This window comes from Mycteria americana, chromosome 1 (genome assembly GCF_035582795.1).
Source record: "Mycteria americana isolate JAX WOST 10 ecotype Jacksonville Zoo and Gardens chromosome 1, USCA_MyAme_1.0, whole genome shotgun sequence".
Classification (NCBI taxonomy): domain Eukaryota; kingdom Metazoa; phylum Chordata; class Aves; order Ciconiiformes; family Ciconiidae; genus Mycteria; species Mycteria americana.
The window spans coordinates 91,655,557-91,675,597 of NC_134365.1; the positions used below are offsets into that span (position 1 = coordinate 91,655,557).

General features: G+C 39.6%; 1 protein-coding gene across 2 annotated transcripts in view; it reads left to right on the forward strand.

Annotated features, from left to right (window-relative positions):
* GSK3B (glycogen synthase kinase 3 beta) overlaps nucleotides 1-20,041 on the forward strand; it is a 156,139-nt gene that overhangs the window by 97,252 nt on the left and 38,846 nt on the right. For both annotated transcript variants that reach the window (XM_075512366.1, XM_075512377.1), the window contains exons 4-7: nucleotides 3,202-3,312; nucleotides 6,260-6,390; nucleotides 8,897-9,003; nucleotides 18,301-18,398. In XM_075512366.1, the coding sequence (XP_075368481.1) occupies nucleotides 3,202-3,312; nucleotides 6,260-6,390; nucleotides 8,897-9,003; nucleotides 18,301-18,398 (447 nt within the window). The remainder of the gene's footprint in view (nucleotides 1-3,201; nucleotides 3,313-6,259; nucleotides 6,391-8,896; nucleotides 9,004-18,300; nucleotides 18,399-20,041) is intronic.

Below are 20,041 nucleotides of genomic sequence, written 5' to 3' on the forward strand. Positions count from 1 at the left end.
CTTCCTGTAATGGAAAGATAAGCCTTGATCCTCCCGCTTGATCCTCAAGCAGTTGTCCTCATTTGGCAAGCTCTTCGAGCTAACCCTGTTTCCTATTGCAATACATCTGGGTCACTGGAAAAATATGTGTTTAGGAGGAATGTATGAGGTAGGCAAACCAGGTTACATCATCCTCAGAGCTTGTCAGGCCATGACTGCTTTCTAGCTCATACTGAACCTTGTTCAGGGGAATCCAGATAACTTGGATGTTATTTTCATCCAGTTCATGCTCACAGAGAAGGGTGAGGGCTCTTGAAAACCGTATTCTGTTTATCAGATTTGTGCCAGGTTACATCAGGAGGAGGTAGGTCAGAACACTTGAATCATCTTTAATTCATGAAAGTAGTCATTTAGAGCACTTCTGAAGTGTCAGTTCCTTGTGGTAGGAGTGGAGTGTGCTGCTACTTATATAGCCAACACCGTAAGCCTTGCCTTCGTAGTTGCATATTAAAGTTCTGGGTACATCAAATGGTACATCAAAACTTGTTTGTTGGTTGGGGGAAAGGTGTTCTTTGTGTGCCTTTGCGTCTTCTAGATGATAATGTGTAGTACACATTTACACAGGAGCAATATCATGTGAAACCCATGTAGCTTGTTCAAGTACTGTGGGTAGCGTAAAAACTCATAAGGATTGGCGAGTGGGCGCAAAACCTCCCTCTCTACAATTCAGATGACTTGATCTTTCTGTGCTTGTGTCAGCCATGCCATTGAGTTAGTCCTATTTTCAACAGAACATAAAATAAAAATCAAAATGGAGGAGAGAAAAGTATTTTGTTCACACCATCTTTGTTTTAGAGTTCTGTAATTCTCAAAACTCACTGTTGTGAAGTAGTGTAGATGGGGTTTAATGATCATATGTATTACTGGTTTACGTCTCTTTTTACTTGTACTATGAGAGGATAATGAAATCACTGTAATTCCATTTCTACTCATTTTTTTCTGTCTCCCTAATCTCATGTAAATCTTTTTGATACATGGAACATGAATCCTCTGAATGAAAGTAATCAACCTCAGTAACGGGGTACTTTGTGCAGTGACTTGTTGCCAATAAGACCTTCCCACTCTCTAAGAGGAGGCAAGCATTGAACATGTTGATCAGGTTGTATCTACACTGAATCAAACAGAATTCATATTCATGAGACTCTTTTTTCTCTTGGTGTAGAGGTTGCCTTACCAGGCATAAGTGAACTTTGATTTTTCAGGACATTTATTTTCCGTACTTTATAATTAATACCTTGAAAGCTCTGACCTAAGAAGAGGTGGTGATGGATTTTTATTGGCTTGAAGTGAGAGTCAGGGAAGGAAGAACTCCTGTTGCAGAAGGGAAAGTTCTAAAATACAAGTATGTCATTTTCGTGCATACATTTGCACATCCATGGAGTTCCAGAGTGGTCTAGTATTTCCTCTGTATTGCTGGTAGTTGTCCCTCCTCGTCCATTCAAAAAGTTTGTTCGCCGGCGTGGTCCCCAGATTCCTTCATGTTGTTATCCAGTTCCTGGGATGGCACTAGGAAAGGCACCAGCGTAGGCATGGTTTTGGAGGCTGCTGCTCTTTGTCTGTGTTGCAGAATTACTGTAAGAGCAGATACCAGTTAGTGGGCCATTGGCATTTGCTTAGTGCTGGTGCTATTTCCAGTGTAATTTAAGCATTGATATTTAAAAAAGAGCATCTTTTTGTAGGGAAGAGTGATGTATGCAGGGCCTTGCATTAGGGGGTATTGGTAAGAGCTATTAAAATGTCCTGAAAATACAAGTGTTTATTGTCAAATAATGGTGAACAGATATCTTGAGTTCTGAGTCTTTAACAACACACAAAACCAGCAATTCTTTGCATATTGCTTATTTCTGTGTGTGTTACCACGTACCATTTCTTTACTCATTGGAGACTGCTGCTTTTTGCTGAGGCAGGATAGAGACAGGTAAGGAAAACAGGGTACTGTGAGAGTAACACACCACACTCCGTGCTCGAAGTGGTGTGTTAAGTCACAGTAATATTATTGAATTGCTATAGCCAAATGAGGTTTGTTTTCGGGTATTAAGATACATAGCCAGTGGACCTGCTGACAAGGGACTCCAGTTGAAGACCTGTGAGTTCTGTATTGTTTCCATCCACGTAAAGTCTCTGTGTATCATCTTTCTCTATAGAAAGATCTAGCTGTTAATACAGCAAGCGCAGGAGAGGTTACTTCTGGTTAATTCACCTAGCTCTCAAAAACAATTTTTCAGGTTGATATAGTTAATTATGAAACACACACACACCCCCTTAAATATATTCACAGTCTTGATAGGATTTGCACAGAAGGCTGCATTAAAATATCAGAAGTCTTTTTAAGACCCGTTTTACTGCTGAAAATTCTTAGTTCCCCAGTTAGGCACTATGTGATTATAGTACTTTGTCAGTTAATTCCTCTTTGTTCCTTCTTTCCTTTGCTAATGTATTCTGTAACAAAGTACCTTATTATAAAGCTACGTTTGTTGTTTCTCTGTGTTACTTTCACATGGACCTCTAACCTGAACCTAGATATTAAAAGCAATACTCATGTCTTTGTTTTTGTCTTGTTCCATTTACCATGAACAAGTTCATATGTTTAAGTTGGAGATAACTGGGACATCAAAATGTGTGTAAACAAAATGGTTACAAATGTTAACATTGGCTTACTGTATATGAATGATTAATATGTATTATTAATCCCTTAATAGAAATTCAGTAAGATCAAAGTAACATTTCTAAAAGGTGCAGGATTTTTAAACTTCTATGTGTAGTTGTGGGATGCGAGTTTGGGACTTTTAAATTTGCACTTCTTGGGTTTTGGCAGGGAAGGGACTAATGGGTTAATAGACTGCTTTAAATAATGATGCAGGTGTCACCTTGAAATATTGAATGGGCAGAACAATTATATCCTAGTCTTCATTTATAATCAGAAAATGCCTTATGTTGGAGACCATATTAATTAACATGACCTTAAACATAAGTTTGACTTAAGTATTAGTGCACAAGTGCAAAGCCTAAAGGAAAAACAGTTTGGTGGCAGCTCATACTCCCACTAAACACATGTACTTAAAATATCCACAGCTTTCTCATCCTGTTAGCTTCTCTGAATGCTTTAATTGTACTTCATGCTTCAAATCTATTGCTGATTTTTTTTTCTCTATTCTCTTTCAGAAAGATGAGGTGTACCTCAACTTGGTGCTGGACTATGTTCCTGAAACAGTATACAGAGTTGCCAGACATTATAGTCGGGCCAAACAGACACTCCCTATGATTTATGTCAAGGTAGGTAACTGATAGATATGGTTATATGAAGAAGGATATTATAGGAATAGACTCTGTGGATACCACTTTTCTGACATAACTAGTTTCCTGAAATTTTTAGGAGTGCATACATCTGGAAGCAAGAAAAAGAAAGAACGATTAAAATGATTATTTGTTATGGTGAAGGAAGAATAGAGGCGAGAGGCTTAAAGCAAGCACTCCTGATTTCTCACTTTACAAAAATCTTGGAATGGGTGGGGGAGACAGTGCGTGGGGGTGTTTTGTTTTTAAGCAGCTTAGATAGAGACTGACACCAGCCAGACTAGCAGCTTCAGTTTCCTGAGCTGATGAAGACACAATAGTACAAAGGTCAGGAACTGAAAGAGGATGTCAGGAAGAATAGTGTTCTCTTATCTATTACCTTCCCCCTTTCCTGGCATATGAGTAAGAGTTCATGTGCTTCTGTTGTGGGCATGAAAGGCATATTTTTGTCCCCTTCCCTACACTTGGAGCTCGGTGGCTCTTGTCCTGAAGAGCTACATGTGGTAAGGGGTTTGTATGTACATTATAGCCTCAAAACCTCACTTAAATTGTCTGCATCTTTTGTCATCTTTTACGAAGTGGTTAAAATGAATAAATTTTTTTGTCAAACATGGGACCCATCTGGGTCTTGTAATTCCATTTCATATATCGTGACTGCAGTCCACACGCTAGTGAATGATCATGTTTTCACGTGGCACTAACCTGTTAACGAGGCATCCAGGTAACATTAAATGGAAATTAGCAACAAATATTCCCGATTCATATTGATTTCTCCAGACTCCTTTAAAAGTGTAATGCTTTAACATGAGGATGGGCTTAAGAATAAAAACAACTTTGATTTGATTGAAAGAAGATGGAAGTTACAAAGTTGAAAGTTACAAATAGTAATTATTCCAATAATGAAGTGTTGTGCCATAACTGTATATGTGTAAATTGTAAATGGCATGTCTCCTTAATAGCCAGCGCTGGTGCCTGGTTTTAAGAAAGCACAGAATCTTATCATCCAGCAATAAGAATTTCTACTGCAAGGTCACTTTGTTTGGTCTCTTGGTGGAACAGCGTGTCTTCAGGTTATATGCTCCCCAAAATTTGTTAGCTTAGCTTTTGATAAATTGTTTATATAGCTTTTGTCAGTACTCTGCCCTAATTGTTCTTCATTATGGGGACTTGGGGAAAAAATTGTCCTTACTTACCTTTTGAGAGAAAATTCTGCTTCAGCTCTTTTATCTTGCTGGATACTTGGGGCTTCCCTTTCCAGGTAGCCTGGAAGGCTGTTCTTATTTTTCTGGCAAGGCAAGCCTTTCTCATAATCCTGTATTTAAAAAGATCATGTTACCTTGATGTCCTTAAAGCTTTTGCAATTTTCCAGACATCTTGGCTACACAAAGGTCAGATCATACATATTTGTTCACTTCTGATTGATACCTAGGCAGGCAGAGAGCTGCTCTTCCCTGGGTAGCAAAGAAGCTGTTAAAGAACTGCAAGAAAGCTTTTCTAGTAATTTTTTTGTTATTTTTTATTTGTAACTTCTAACGCTGTAAGAAATTCTTGGAAGTTTTGGGTTTGCTGTGTGGACAATGAAAGGCATACATTCTAAATTCCGCATGTGTTGACTTGACTCCTCAAGTTAGCGCAATCTTTTGGATTATTTTGCAATACACTTGCACAATACATACTTTACGTGTCTAGAACAGGCAATTCAGAAAACATGTTTGTTTGCTTTTCTTTGTGCAGAGTTGTGTTTTGAGAAACACATATGAAAACTAAAGACCTGGAGTCAAAATTCAGGCGATTCTCTTCCCGCTCTTACCTTTCTCACCAAATGAACAACAAAAAACAAGGGATAGAGAAAGAGTGAAAGACAAAGATAGTGGTGAAAGTGAGGCGAACATGACCTCATAGCAATATCTAGCAATTGCACCTGGTTTTACAGACCATTAAAGGTGAACTGTGGAGAATGAGCTTAGAAAAGGAAAGCATGGAGTTGCAACTCCAGTACAATGTCCTGCCTGTAGCTTGATTTTTTTTTTTTTTATTTTTTTTTTTTTAAATGGAACCTGGGGGGAGACACAACAAAGATAACAGGCTACCAGATTATTTGTCAACCTTGAAACAGGGCTTCCCATGCCTTTATGACTGTATATGCTATACAGTCCTAATTGTGTCCGGCAACTCTTCATTCTCCATAGCCAAAAAGTGTGTAGCTCCAGCAGCTGGGCATCCTCTCCTTGCTGTATTCCTTCTTGCTAAGGGGCTGGTTAGCCTTGGATAGGGGACAGAGCAAACCCTCCTTCAAGCATACTCATTTGCTGTGCCTTGCATAAAATTTTCCTGAACAGTTGTTTTTATCTGCTCTCTCTTTTTGCCCAGAGATTTGAAATTAAAACGAGTCTGTCTCCTCACCAAGAGAAACTTGAGAGATTCACTCCAGTGACAGGCTTAGACACTACCATAGTCCTTGGGCAACACTTAGTATGTTGTTAATAACTTCATCAACTAAAGGGTTTTCTTTGGGTTGTTTTGTGTTTTGTTGTGGGTTTGTTCCTCCCCCCCTTACAAAACCTGGAATACTTCATTTCTATGAAGAGGCTGACTTGTAAAGCAAACTGAAACACCTTTATTTTGTGTATGTTTTTTATGACTACTGTTATTTATAAATGTTGGAAAGCTGGCATAATTTTTTTTTTAATTGTGCTCATTTTTGGAAGGACAAATGAACAAATTTGAACTGCATGTGTGGGTATGTAGCAAAGGGCTGTGGGGAAGGTATGCGAATACCTTGCCCATCTTCATAGCACTAATATGGATTCAGTAGGGTCTTTTTTGAGTGATTTTGTTTTTCTTCTAATAAGAGTTTGTGCTAAATTAATTGTTTCCCCTGCTTTGACTGGGAAAGTGTGCCTTATGCAATGTTTCTGTGTTCCAGTTGTACATGTATCAGCTGTTCCGGAGTTTAGCCTATATCCATTCCTTTGGGATCTGCCACCGGGATATAAAACCACAGAACCTCTTGCTGGACCCTGATACAGCTGTTCTAAAACTCTGTGACTTCGGAAGGTAAGTGCATCTGTGGCCTGAAGCCCCGTGAAAAGAGCTTCCTTCAAAGTGAACCTGGGTGCAATTTTGCAGAGAACCCTCTGTGTTCCTCCGAAGGTCATCTTTTGTAGTTTTGAAACTACAAATCAATATGCAGGGAATTAAAATTCAAGGCTGTTATTTGTGCAGGTAGTCAAAAAATTAAAAAAAATATGCCATTGCATAGGGAAAATTCTGTGCCATGGAAAAATACAACCAAATATTAGGGTGAAATGTGTTTGGGGAAGAGAGGACAGGTGCAGTGGTATAGTAACCTGAAAAGGCTAACAGTATACTTTATTAGTCTACTTGTATGTACACCAAGTTATTTAGTATTTCAAATACTGTAAAGGCTCAAGATCAGAAGCAACACTTCTAATTGAAGATCTTAGATGTGGACATCTATATCCTACTTCCAGTGGCACACTTATTTCCAGTATCCATTCAAGTGAATCGCCTTTAGAGTCCAGCCCTCATCTTAGAACTGATATGGAAATTCTGGGAATCCACACTGAGACAGGAGACAGATTTGTCTCCAGGGAAGTTCAGTCTTTAGATTGTGCTATAACTTTGCAGACTAAAATAGGGCATGTGTGCGAAGGGTCACTGAAGCTGCTGTTGCTAAATTCGTTTGCCCGTAGTCAATGGGAATGTCAGATGGTGGTTATTCAAGCAGTGCATCATCATGCCTGGTGGCTTGGGAATCTTCTCCTCAGCTCTGCCTCACCGGTATTGGAGCAAAATAGGAATTGCACTGAAATTCAAAAGTAACAGGGTATAAAAAGCTGGTAATTCCTCTGTGTTAACATTGGGAATTTGTTAATTGTAGCTTCTATATAGAAAACAGAAAACTGAGGCTTTTTAAAATGGGCTAAGTGGGTGGTGGGAGTCACAGAATCACAGAATCACAGAATCATATAGGTTGGAAAAGACCTTTAAGATCATCGAGTCCAACCATAAACCTAACACTGCCAAGACCACCACTACACCATGTCTCTAAGCACCTCATCCAAACGTCCTTTAAATACCTCCAGGGATGGCGACTCAACCACTTCCCTGGGCAGTCTGTTCCAATGCTTGATAACCCTCTCGGTGAAGAAAAATTTCCTAATATCCAGTCTAAACCTCCCCTGGCGCAACTTGAGGCCATTTCCTCTTGTCCTATCACTTGTTACCTGGGAGAAGAGACCGACCTCCACCTCTCTACAACCTCCTTTCAGGTAGTTGTAGAGAGCGATGAGGTCTCCCCTCAGCCTCCTTTTCTCCAGGCTAAACAGTCCCAGCTCCCTCAGCCGCTCCTCATAAGACTTCTGCTCCAGACCCTTCACCAGCTTCGTTGCCCTTCTCTGTACGCGCTCCAGTACCTCAATATCCCTCTTGTAGTGGGGGGCCCAAAACTGAACACAGTATTCGAGGTGCGGCCTCACCAGTGCCGAGTACAGGGGCACGATCACTTCCCTAGTCCTGCTGGCCACGCTATTTTTGATACAGGCCAGGATGCCATTGGCCTTCTTGGCCGCCTGGGCACACTGCTGGCTCATATTCAGGTGGCTGTCAACCAGGGAGTCCTCCTCCCCTGAAGGCTGAGGAGTGTCTGGAAGGCTGGACGTTGGATTGGGCTGGCTTGCCACTTGGGTTTGGTGCTGCTTAGTTGAATGTCATATTTCTAAAAGGGCAGTTTTGTCTTCCACCTCCTTTCCATCTAACACTTGGTGTTAATTAAGAAAGAAGTATAATATTTTCATAGAGTCATGTTCCAGAAGTAATGTGCTCTTGTGTTCCTTTATTTTCTTAGATGATTTCAAAGGTAGTGGTTACTGTAGGTTAGATCCTTTGTGGCTGATCTCTTGCAGTATAAATGAAGCCTTCATGTTAATCATGGACGATTAACATGTGACTACACTGGCAGTTTTTTTTTCCTTTGTCTCCTCATAACCCTTTTGCCTCATACCACCACCTCCCTTAAACAGCAAGGAGCCAGAATATTCTGATGCTAGTTTAAAAAACAAACAAACAAACAAACAAACAAAACCACCAAACAAAACAAAAAACCCCCAACCAAACAAAAAGCAAAGCAAAAAAACCCCCAACAACAAAAAACCACTCTCAGTTCTGCTGAGTATCTAGAGTTTTTGAATCTTAAAAGGTAACTACATTTGACTGAACTGTGTTCTGTCATTTTTTTCTTTGTAAACAAACCTGTATCTGGCAAAAGACAACTGCCAGTCAAAAATCTGACCCTATTCATCACCTAGATTGTAGTTGGAATTTCCTTTGCTGTGTCCAGTACCAGGTAGCTGCTTGATGGGTTGGACTGATTTCCTGGTAAATCATTGAGTCTGTGGCTTGCATCAGCTTAGAAGAACATAGTACTTTAGCATTTAGGATTTGGGGGTGGGTGAAGAGTGCCAAAGCTTAACATTGGTCTGCACTGCAATATTGTAAAACTATTCATTACTGAAAGACTATTATGTTGTTTCCTTTTCAGTGCAAAACAGCTGGTTCGTGGAGAACCTAATGTCTCATACATCTGCTCTCGGTACTACAGGGCACCAGAGTTGATCTTTGGAGCCACCGATTATACCTCCAGTATAGGTATGTATGTGTATTTGTTGAAATCTATACCACCTGCATGTGTTTTTATTTGTAGTTAAGTGTAAAGGTTTCCAGAGATCTTGGATATGATCCTGAGACACAGAATTTTATTGTAAATGGTCAAGTACCACTTCTTAACGGAATACACAGATTTTGTAGATAGCTAGTGTGATTTCTATGCCTTTTGAGATTTCAGTGTCAATTGCATTAGGAAAGAGGCTTTTTTTAATGTGTGTGGGGAAATCTGGTTTAAAACAAAACATTTTCCAGCTCTCCAGGTAATTTTGCTATTTAGTTTAAAAGCAGGTATGAGATCTCAAGCTGAAAAAGCATTTGACAACTTAAAATAACTGTAAAGAAGGATTGTAGAAATATCAGCTACTGCATCTAATATGCTATGACTTAGCATGAATAATTCTGTCACTTATTTACTTGGCTTTTACTAAAGTGTTTTTAGTGGGAGAGAAAATGCGGCCTGATTGGCTTTAAACTCTCTTGAAGTTTTAATATATTGCATACAGTAGTATTTTTGATTCAGCTTACTCTGTTAACTTTTGCTGTCCTTTAGTCTAATTTTGAACATGAAGAAGACTTCTTTCTAATACCTGGCATGTAGCCGTGTCATGGAAATGTTAGGGGAGCTGGAGGTTTTGGCAGAGGACAGGGAATAGCCGGGTTTCCATACAATAGAATCATAAAAATGCACAGCAAAATGAAAAATCAAAAAAATGAACAGCAATGTGTTGGCTGGTTATGGGTAACTTCTTCAGTTTTTTAGTCTAGATATTCCCTGGGCCGTTTCTGAAGGCTGGTGCTAAAGAGACGAGATTTGGCTCTCAGGTTCCCCACTATTGTGCTAAGCTTTTATGTTGCTTATGGACTTGAGTCATTTAGGCAAGGTTTAATATGTTCAAAAGGATTTGGAGATCATGATCAAGTCTTGACAGAATATGTTTATAACCTGTCAAAGTGTGTTTAAAGTTAGTATGTTCTAACTTTAAACTCATTGTTATTATACTCATTAGTATTAAACTCATTGGCTGGCTGGCTCATTTCAACTCTGTAGTTCTTAGAAAATAGAAGTGTTCCTGAAGACTTAAGTGCTCTTGCTAATTTTATCTTCCATTAGTTATTCTTCAGTATGTATTATAGCAACACTTGTGTATCTCTTCTGCTATAAAAAAAGGCAGAACCATAAGAAGTCTGGGGAAAGTAATGGCACAATGAAGATAAAAAGGCAGAACTTACTGCCAGTGGTTGGCCACTGTGAAAAGTGGCAGCCCTAGCCCTACTCTTTCTTGCCTCTGGATACCCTGGCTCTCATGGTTAAATATGCCAGTTTGGCTTCAATTGACAAGAGGCTTTTATTTTGGTTTGGTTAACTTTCTGCTACATTAGTGAGTTGAATCAACATTACTGTGTAGTCTGATAAGCAGCAGAGCCCAGGTAAAAGCAAAGTGGTGGGAGCTTGTGAGTGAGAGGAAGGCAGCTGATCCTGGTTGACATCTTTTTGCCAGCTGAGTGCTAATAGATTGGCTAAGCTGCATTATCAGAGTGCACTGAGACAACTTGTTTCAGAGGATAACTGCATAGAACAAATATTTTAGGTGTCACCAGAAGAGACTGCTTTGTAGATAAGTCTGTGAAATGTCTCTTGCTCCAACTTTATAATTACTTTAATCTTGCACTTTTTTGCAGAACCTTTTTAAAGTTGCTCTTTCCTTTTTTGTTTTCTTATCTGTTGGTCTCTAAAATAATTCTAATAAGTCAATCATTTTAAAGGAGGACTCCATTTTCTACTTGCCAAAACCAACATTAATTTCAATCGTTGTGGTTCAGACTTAGACTTGCTCGTGCCCCCCAGAAAACCCTGTCCCCCCAAGCCCCTTCTCTGAACAAATCAATTTAAATGAAACTTGCACGGAATCACTTGAAAACGAAGTTCAGCAAATATTCCTTCCTACCCTTTCCTCCTTCCACTGCCTTATCAACAAAATCTTTGCATTTGGGAGCTGGGAAGCAATAAAATGCTTTTACAAACTTACTTTGCAGTTTCCCAGTGTTCTGCAATAGGTTAGAAATTCTAGGGCTTTAGTTTTGTGATGCTTTTGCTCTCAGTGGTGGTAAATACCATGGTATTCCTTAGTTCTTGCTAGATAGGCAGCAGCAGTGCTCAGTGAGAACTCTTCCCTATTTCACATAGGATTACTCATCCAAACTCAACCTGCAGCATTTGTATACCAACCAACAGGCACAGATAGGTTTCTTAAAAGAGAGGAAGAGGAAAGAATATTTTCTTTCTAGTAATTTATCCGTAACTCAAACTATAGGAAACTATGAGATGCTTCAGTATTGTGATGCTGCATTTTAAATGTATGGGGTTTGGTTTTTGCCTTTTTTTTGCCCCCTCCCCCCCCCCCCCCCCTTTTTTTTTTTACTGTGGACATGCTTGTGTTTTCTAGTTCTTGTTTTCTTCTGAATTATTAGCACAATAGTCTTTTCCTGCTACAGTCTTTTTCTTTATATAAGAATTCACATGGGGGTGGAGGGGAGGAACAAAAACTGAGCTTAAATGTGATGTAGGGATCTTCACTCTTCTGTTCAAATATGCTATGTTAAAACTACATTAAAAATAAAATCAGAGAAGAATATGAAGCCAAAAAGTGTTCTAAGTAGAATTCTTTCTTACGTTATCTGCAAGGCATCCAGCTGTTTTCCTGAGGTTTTTTGTTTGCTAATGTTACTGCAAGGCTTATGATTATGCCATGCTGCAATATAGTAATTATTGGAAGTATTTCTGAGCAAAAAGTGCGTTTTTAAACCTAGGCAGTGACACCATGGTGGCCCAAGACTGACAGTACAGCCAGCCTGCATCATGACCATTTCAGTAGTTGGTCATCTTGTTTAGCACTGTAACCAGGAGTTGCATTACACTGTCTGGCTTTGTCTAGGTTGTCCTTTAAGACATGAATTTGTCCTTGCAATGTTACTTGCTCTTCAGTGTAGCAGAAACTAAAGTTGGTTCCAGGATGTGTCTCTTCATCATGTCACAACAGATCTGTAAACTGGCCTTTAACTTCTAGGATCTTGATTATTTCATTAAAGTTCATGACTTAAGTTCTAACCCAAAAGGTCCCTTTAAAAATAACTCGCAGCCAGGAGTAGCATTTGTTGCACTTTTGTGAAGTACTGCATTAATGCTGTATATAAATATATACGATAGTAAGAGTAAGACCTGGGACTAATATTAAAAATATGACCTGGAAAATGACCTATTCCAGCTTTTAAATAATTCTTGTTGCCAAATAGCTACAAATCCAGGCCCATAATAGCTCTGCCTGCCTGCATTACAACTTTAAGGGATTTTTTTCAATGGTCAGGCACAAGCATTTGTGTCACTTGGGTGCCTTCATAGCTTGTACAGTTTGGGCCTTCGTGCACCTTTGACTATGAATTCTGCAAGTGTGTGCATGTCCCTAAGGCTTGCTGGGGATGGCACGTAGTTTTGTTCCTGTAGCTGATTTGTAGGAGGTTTGGGTTTTTTTGCAAACCAAGCCCTTCAGCTATCCCTTGACAGCGTTTTGGCCGAAGCTTCTTCCTTGCAGGTCTACGTGTTACACCATCCCAAAGTACGTTGCTGGCATACTGCTCGCTGCACTGATCATCTGGGTGCTGCTGCCTGCTGAAAAACCATGGGATGGATGCCCACATTCCCCTACAATGTCCTGCAAGCATAGGTGCTGGAGCAGGGGTGGGTGCAGATGTTTCTGATGCCATGTGATCCTCTTGTACAGAAAGAAGCTGTGCAGTTAAGCTTTGCCCCCAGAACATGCATTTTTTTACTAGGTTAGGTGATGGGGCAATGGAGAGCTCACCAGAATGTGGCGGTGCTTCTGGATAACAAGGGTATGGTAGTCTCAGTGCATTTTCTCTATCACTGTTGGCAGGAATTGAGAGCGTTCCAGAGGGAACATTTATAGCCACTGGCAGGGAAAGATTGATCTGCGTGGCTGTATCACTGGCTTCTCTTGGGGAGTCCAAAAATAAGTATCACAAAGTTATTCATTCACTTTCCTAGCGAGCGCTAAGACAGAGGGAGAGAGTATTTCACCTCAGCAGTCTGGAGCAGAAGCTCCTCTGGAGGCATGTGTAGTCGGGCTGTCTCAGAGTTTCCTGGGGAAGAACCGTCACGAGGTGTGTCCCAAACCTGTTGCCAGATAGTGAAGAGGAATTGCCTCTATCTTGGATGGCAACTTCAACACTGCAAATAAGCACAGGTATTAATTTACTGAAATATTCTATCACCTGTCACTGTAGTTTCATCTCTTCGTTGCAGAAAAATAGAGATACCTGTGTTTAGCTCTTGTTCCAAGTACTGGAACAAGCATGGCTTTCCAAGCATTTCAGGTTTCAGCCTTATTCTCTCTCCATAATCTGTGGATCCATGGGGGCTTGATGTGCAAAACTTGCACCGACGTAGCACATGTGCCCACAATCCAGAATTTTGCTCTTGTTCTGACATCCCAAAAAGTGTTCCAAACAAGCAGCACAGCAATGAAAAGCACTTTGAGCTCTGGCATTTGGCAACTAGAAGCTGCTGATTTTACAACTTCCTAGGGCTGCTTTTGTGAGTCCTGGTTCCTTCCCTGCTAGTTTGTTTCCAGAGTTGCCAGAGCAGCAACTTTGAGTCACTTCTAAGATGGAAGAAGTCCATCAAGATCAAGGGATGGTGGGGCAGAGATGAATAGATGAGGGGGAGGAAAAAAAGTAGAAAGGTAAATGTGCCTGTTAAAGTGTCAGATAAAGGAAAGTTCTTAATTTGTACTAAATGGATGAGAGCAGGCTCAACTTTTTTTTCTTCGTGTCCTCCAAATAACAAGTTAGAGGAGCTGGAGCATAATACAATGAGTGGTGCTCATGCTGTGAAGAAGAGGGCCAGCTTCTCAGCTTGGAAAGGAAGAGTTTGAGATCACAAAAATGAAATTTGTGGACAGGGTATTCTGTCACAGCTGGAAATGGCCATTGCCCACTTGTACAATTAAAGCTGGGGAGTATATTTTGCAGGTTGTTCTGCCAGAGGTCTCTTCCTGACCTAAAGAGAAACTTTCCTTTTCTTCCTCTAATGCTGGAATGGCATTCAAAAGCAAGGAAATTATACAGATGATATTACTGGGCAAGTTAATGTCCACCTAACAACTGTGAGAATCAATAAAGTAATAGAAACTTAAATTAATTTAAGAAAAGGTTTGTAGTATAAAAGGCTATATGAGTTTTTGTGTGCTTAAATTAGGGCAGGTAGTTCACGTGATACTGGTATTTGTTTGTGTTCTTTAGTCTACAAAAGATACGGCATTAGCTACTATTATAATGTGTGAAAGCTCTCTGAAATAAGCTTATTTGAAGGTTGCTTTTGGCTGGCAGTTGCATTTACTGTCCGTATTCTTCAGACTACATTTCACCGAAGGTATGAAGAAAGTAGTCTTGCCTACTTTCTTCTACTTAAAATTAATAGCTTTCAGTATTTTCTCCTAAAATTTCACATTGTCCCAACTAGTTTGGCATAAGGATGATTTGACGACTTGATTCTTATTTTCTGTTAAGGTTGTCTCTTACCTTGTTTATTAACTAGTTTAAAGCATGTGAATGATAGTCATATTTTGCCTTAATTAAATTGCACATATTAAATAGTTCAGAAAATGCTTCTCCTCCCATGGGAGTGGGTAGTTACACCACAAACTTACTCTGAAAGATTATTAACCTATAATAGCTGTGACTGTGCTAAGGCAGAAAAGGGTCTGGGAAGGAGCTATCAAAACCTAATATTAACTACCTTATTGCTTCTCTTAAGTAACATGTCTTTAAATATAGAATTTAGTACATTATTTACTTCAGGCTTGAGAAGAATGTTACCATCCAAATTTGGAAGATAAATTTTTAAATGCCAGATTCAAAGGGGAAAAAAAAAGGCAAACTATCCCGGAGCTAATTTTAGTCCTGTTAAAGTCGATGGCATAAATTCCATCGAGTTTCAGCACAGCTGAAATTTCCCAGTTTCTTCCTTATTGTACATTGTTCACCAGAGTTACATAAACACCTATGTAAATTGTGTTTTGCTGCTGTCCCTGCTTGGAGCTGCTGAAGTTAGCCTCCACTCTCTGGTGTTCGTTGAGGATGCTTCAAGAGTTTGTTCACTTCCTTGCCCAGGGAATGTTGCCCAAGTCCTAATTTGGAAGTCGGTGAAATTGCACTCCTGGAAAAAAGTTGGGGATTTTGGAATGCCTGTAGCTTATTTCAGCACGTGTTTAAAGCATTAGCAGATAAAATAAAGGAAAACTAAATAGACTTTTAACAAGGCATTAAATCACCTGATTTGGAAGATTTTGCTGCGCGAGGAACAACTACGTAGGTTTCTGATGGATTTGTTGTATGTTTGATGGATTAAACCCACCACAAATACAGCAAGTATTCCTCAGACTGCCCCAGCTATTTCCTTATGACCTACATCCTTTATTTTTCTCCTCTCTCCCCCTGTGATGCCCTCAGCTTTCTCATGTACCCTCTGCTGTTTCTGCTTGCCCTTCTTGCTTGATCAAGGACCTGCACATCCTTTGACTTGTTTGCAGCTGCAGTTTAGCAGGGTGGGGGCAAGTCTGGCATGTCCCTCGGGAACTGAGCCCTCCTCTCCTCAGCAGCAACATTGACGCATGCTCTACCCACTGTTTTTACAAACTTCTGCAATGGATTTGAGACTTCTACCTTTCAGACTTGTCTGAAGTTGGCTGGTGGAGTGTGAAGGCATTTAGGGAGACTGGGAAAGGGTAAAACAGCACAAAGCCAACTTCATGGAGCAGCCAGACCAGAAGGTTATTTAAAACAGTTTTTAAAAGCCACAGTCTAATTTGAAAAAAATCACACTAGTGTAGTTTCAGAATTTTAAAAGGAAGTGAGTTGTGAATGCTGACACTCTCATGTCAGCTTTGCATTTGTGTATGTTCTGTCAAATACTTTTCCTCCCCATATATTGTTTCTTTCTCAGTGCAAAATAAGGATTGAAGTTGTAAATAATGATTATAGCTTTGGTGTACCACTTGTTTTGTATACTCAGTGTAAAGGACTCAGCTTTTTCAAAACCCTTTAAGGTGCCTTTAAATAGACTTTTAAGTTACAGTACTCTGACTGCCTAGTACATTTAATCTGTTTCTTCGATTCTTCTGAAGAAATCTGTGCTATCTGTTGAACTGTTGTGTAATTTCCTATAAACCCAGGATGCATAAAAAGTTATTTCTTTGCATCATCTTTTTGTTGTATGTGTTGGTCCAACAGCAGGAGCTATCAGAGAGATACATTGTTTACCAGTCAAATGCAATTAAATGTTCTTTACATGATGCTGCCTTCATTTGTTGTCCAAAAGAGATTTTTAGCACTTTGGTGGCCATATCGGCTTCTATTAAGCTTTTTGATCTTTTAGTCATATTTAATCTGGTTTGTTTGCTTGTTGGAATTCAAGACTCAAACTTCAGATTATTTCTGGTTGCTGTTTGTATTGTAAGTGGATACTTTTTATGATAAACCCTGATGTGATGTTTGTACTAAGGCATTATGTAAAAACGCATCCATTTGACTTGGAGGTGAATGATTTTGAAAGCTGCAGTAATGAGCAGTGCTTTTTGTCTACCATATGTTACAATTGAACTATATTTTTCTTGAGAACAGGGGGAAGTATTTTTGCATAGCCCCTCTTTCTTTGATTTAGAAGTGGGGGAAGGAAAAGTCTGTTCTAACTTGCAGGTTATTTTTTTTATCAATCTTGAATTCCTGAAAGGTGTGTTTTTAATTATTTTTTGTATCAGTCTCTAGTGGTTGTGACAAAGTGATAATAGACTGTTTAGAGAACAGTCAGAGACGTTTTCCCTACACAGACATTTAGCCATAACTGACAGTGTTGTGTGTATCCTGCTTCCCAATGGCATAGTTTAAATATATTAGGGGAATAAGGATCTCTGTCATAGCATGGGTTATCTCAGGTTGGAACAGGCCTGAGGAGGTAAATTCTGTGGGGTTTGAGTTGTGGTGGTGTTGCTGTTATTTCGCGGGGGAAGGTTAGCTCGTAAAAGTAGGCAGCAGTTCAAAGAAAGATGGGTGGAGGGGGACTGGTTTTGTTCTTTTCCCTTTTAGGGCATTAGAGTATTGTAGGCTTTACAAATATTCTGTTACTGATTGCTTGTTTGAGGTTAGATTTTAGCATAAGGTTTCAGATATACATGGACTAAATGATTACTTTCCAGAAAACCTTACAGTCAGTCTGTTTTTTTTGAGAAAGTTATTTCTGCATCTAGGTGCAATGCTTTTTAGTGTGTGGAGTAGCTTAAACTTCAGTATTTGGTGTGCAGTTACAGCAAATTCTCGTAAACATCTGCTATGCAGTGTTTACTGCATTTGCTTCATTAGATTTTTTGTTCAAATTAAGTATGTTTCAAAAGTAAAGTGCTGTATTCTGTATTACACTTAGATACATTCTTAAGTTGCTCTTGTAGTATTGAATTGTCTTATTTATATGTAAGAAGATATACCTGTAATAGATGATGAAAATTTTCTTCATGTAGAGGAGTAGCTGCCAGTGACTACTTGTGGCTTTTGGTATATGTATGAAAATTAGTTGACAGCTTCTTCGATGGATGCTGTTGACCTGACTTAGACTTGCAGTTCTGTTGTCCAGCCAAGTTTGCAAATGGAACTGGGATAAAGATTAGGTCTTGATGTGACTGAGTTAGAGAGGCTGTCTCCCAGATCCCTTAATCATCATGTACTGCAGGATACAAGTAATACTTGCAGTACTGGCTCATCTGCTAGTGTATATTTGCTTTCAATATATGGATGAAAAATTGAGTCTATTCAACATTCAGAAACAGTAAAAACATCAGCCATTGTGGTAGATGATACCTATGCATAGTTCATGATCAATGTGATTTAAAAACAACACAGGGTTTGGGGAAATTATTAATTTTCAGATGGCAAGTGTTCTCAGGTCTTTTCCCTACATGTATAAGTTTTAATGTCAATATATTATGGTATTTAACATTATTTTCCAGTTCTCATTGTCTCATGGTTTGACTTCTAAGACTGTCTGCCCACCATTGCTTTATGCCAGGTATCTGTGTTTTCTTTAGCTGTGTTATATACAGTATTAAACATGGCAAAGAAGAAAGTAAGTAGCATAAAACTGCTGGTTTTATATAAATGGCCTAATATGTACCTTTTACTGATACCTTTCCCTGTCCTCCACTTTCCCCTTTTTAGATGTGTGGTCAGCAGGCTGCGTATTGGCTGAACTGTTACTAGGACAACCAATCTTTCCAGGTGACAGTGGTGTGGATCAATTGGTGGAAATAATCAAGGTATGGATTTTTAAGTGGTTTTTTGACTGCATTATTCCTTGGGAATCAGCATGAAAACATGCATTGTTATAACCTTGTCAACATACATATTCTGTCACCATGGTACAGGGTGTTGCATGTAAACCGTGTTTGAAAACACTTATCGTGCTTTTTTGAGAACTTTGATCTTTATGCCCCTCTTGCAGTCATGCATAATGATATATCATCTTTTAATTATATAGGTTTTTTCCCTCTTAAAGGGTTGCACTTTCAGTGTGCTTGGAAATAGTGTTTACATACTGAGCCAATATTTATTAATGTGTGATTCTCATTCTTTAAGAATCTGGCACTTTTTCCTTTGTTGCATGCAATTAGTACTTGGCTTTGAAAACAGTGTTATTAAATTTCCGTGTGCCAGATTCTTCACATATGTAGCCTTCTTCTCTTCTTCCTTCCAGTTCTTTGAGGTGAAAGGTGAGAAAGTACACTCCTTTTTGCAGATGGAGAATCAGGAAATGTAGGGCAAAGATAGCTTCCACCTGAAGAGTTGTTTTTCAAGTGAAAAAGCGCTAATGTTTCAGAATACATAACATTTATATATCACTTATGTTCAAACACATCTTGATTGATTTCATTTGGTAAGCTGTGAATATTCTGTGATTCTCAAATTAGAGGCATGGAAGAATAATTCATAGCTTAAAAGATTGGTGTCTGACTTCCCAGCACCCTAGTCTCCCCTGCCTCCTTCAACTTCTGCAATGAAGGAAGCAAGATTTCTAGAGAGCAGTATATATTTCCTCTGAATCTATACTATACACTTAATAAGATGGGAGTACTGCAGAGGATGTGTGCACATGCTGTTCAGCTTTATTGATTTCATCACCACAAGGGGACTGTATTAAGAGAATTTCCTCCTTGGTTTTGCCACTTAACTGCTACCTTGTTATATGTATATTTGTGTGGCATGCATGTGAAGACCCCTCAAAACCAAAATGTGTGGGTGGAAGAGTAGAACGTCCTACTTGCGTCTGTGTTACTCACTAGAAGAGCTGCTGGTGTCTTTGTCCCTGTCCTAAACAGAGTGTATGACACCAACCAACACCAAGTTGTCGCTCTCCTGCATGGAGGACATGGGCTGGTGAGGCTCAGTGTTTCTGTGGCCTGCTCTACGGTCTCAATGGGGTGTGCTCTGACCTTTCTAGGCTCTTGCCACGTCTCCTCCAGCCTCTGACCATGTAAACCTAGCTTCTGTTACAGTGGGTTTCTGGCTGGCTGGCTGGAAATCCTCCAGTCAATTCCTTTCCTCTGGAGGGTCCATGTCTAGCACCTACTTCTCCCATGACTTTCTTGGTTTCTTATCATTGCCTTTCCTGCCTAGTGTATAAAAGCTCAGCATGTCCAAGTTGGGTCAGTTTACATAAGAAACACCAGTGGAAAAGTAGTGTTGCTGTCAGAAGTAGGGCTGATGATGGCACAAGTGTTTACCTTTTGAGAAGTGTCTCGGAGCAGTGCGCTGTTTTCTGCTACGCTGCTTTCGTGAACTGTGAAGTGGTCCCCGTGACCACTTCAGATGGCTAGAGTTCCTCAGGAGTTTGTGCAATAACCTGTGGTGTTTGCCTTTGTACGTTTTCAAAAAGTCCTATTTTGTTTCTTGATTTAATGTC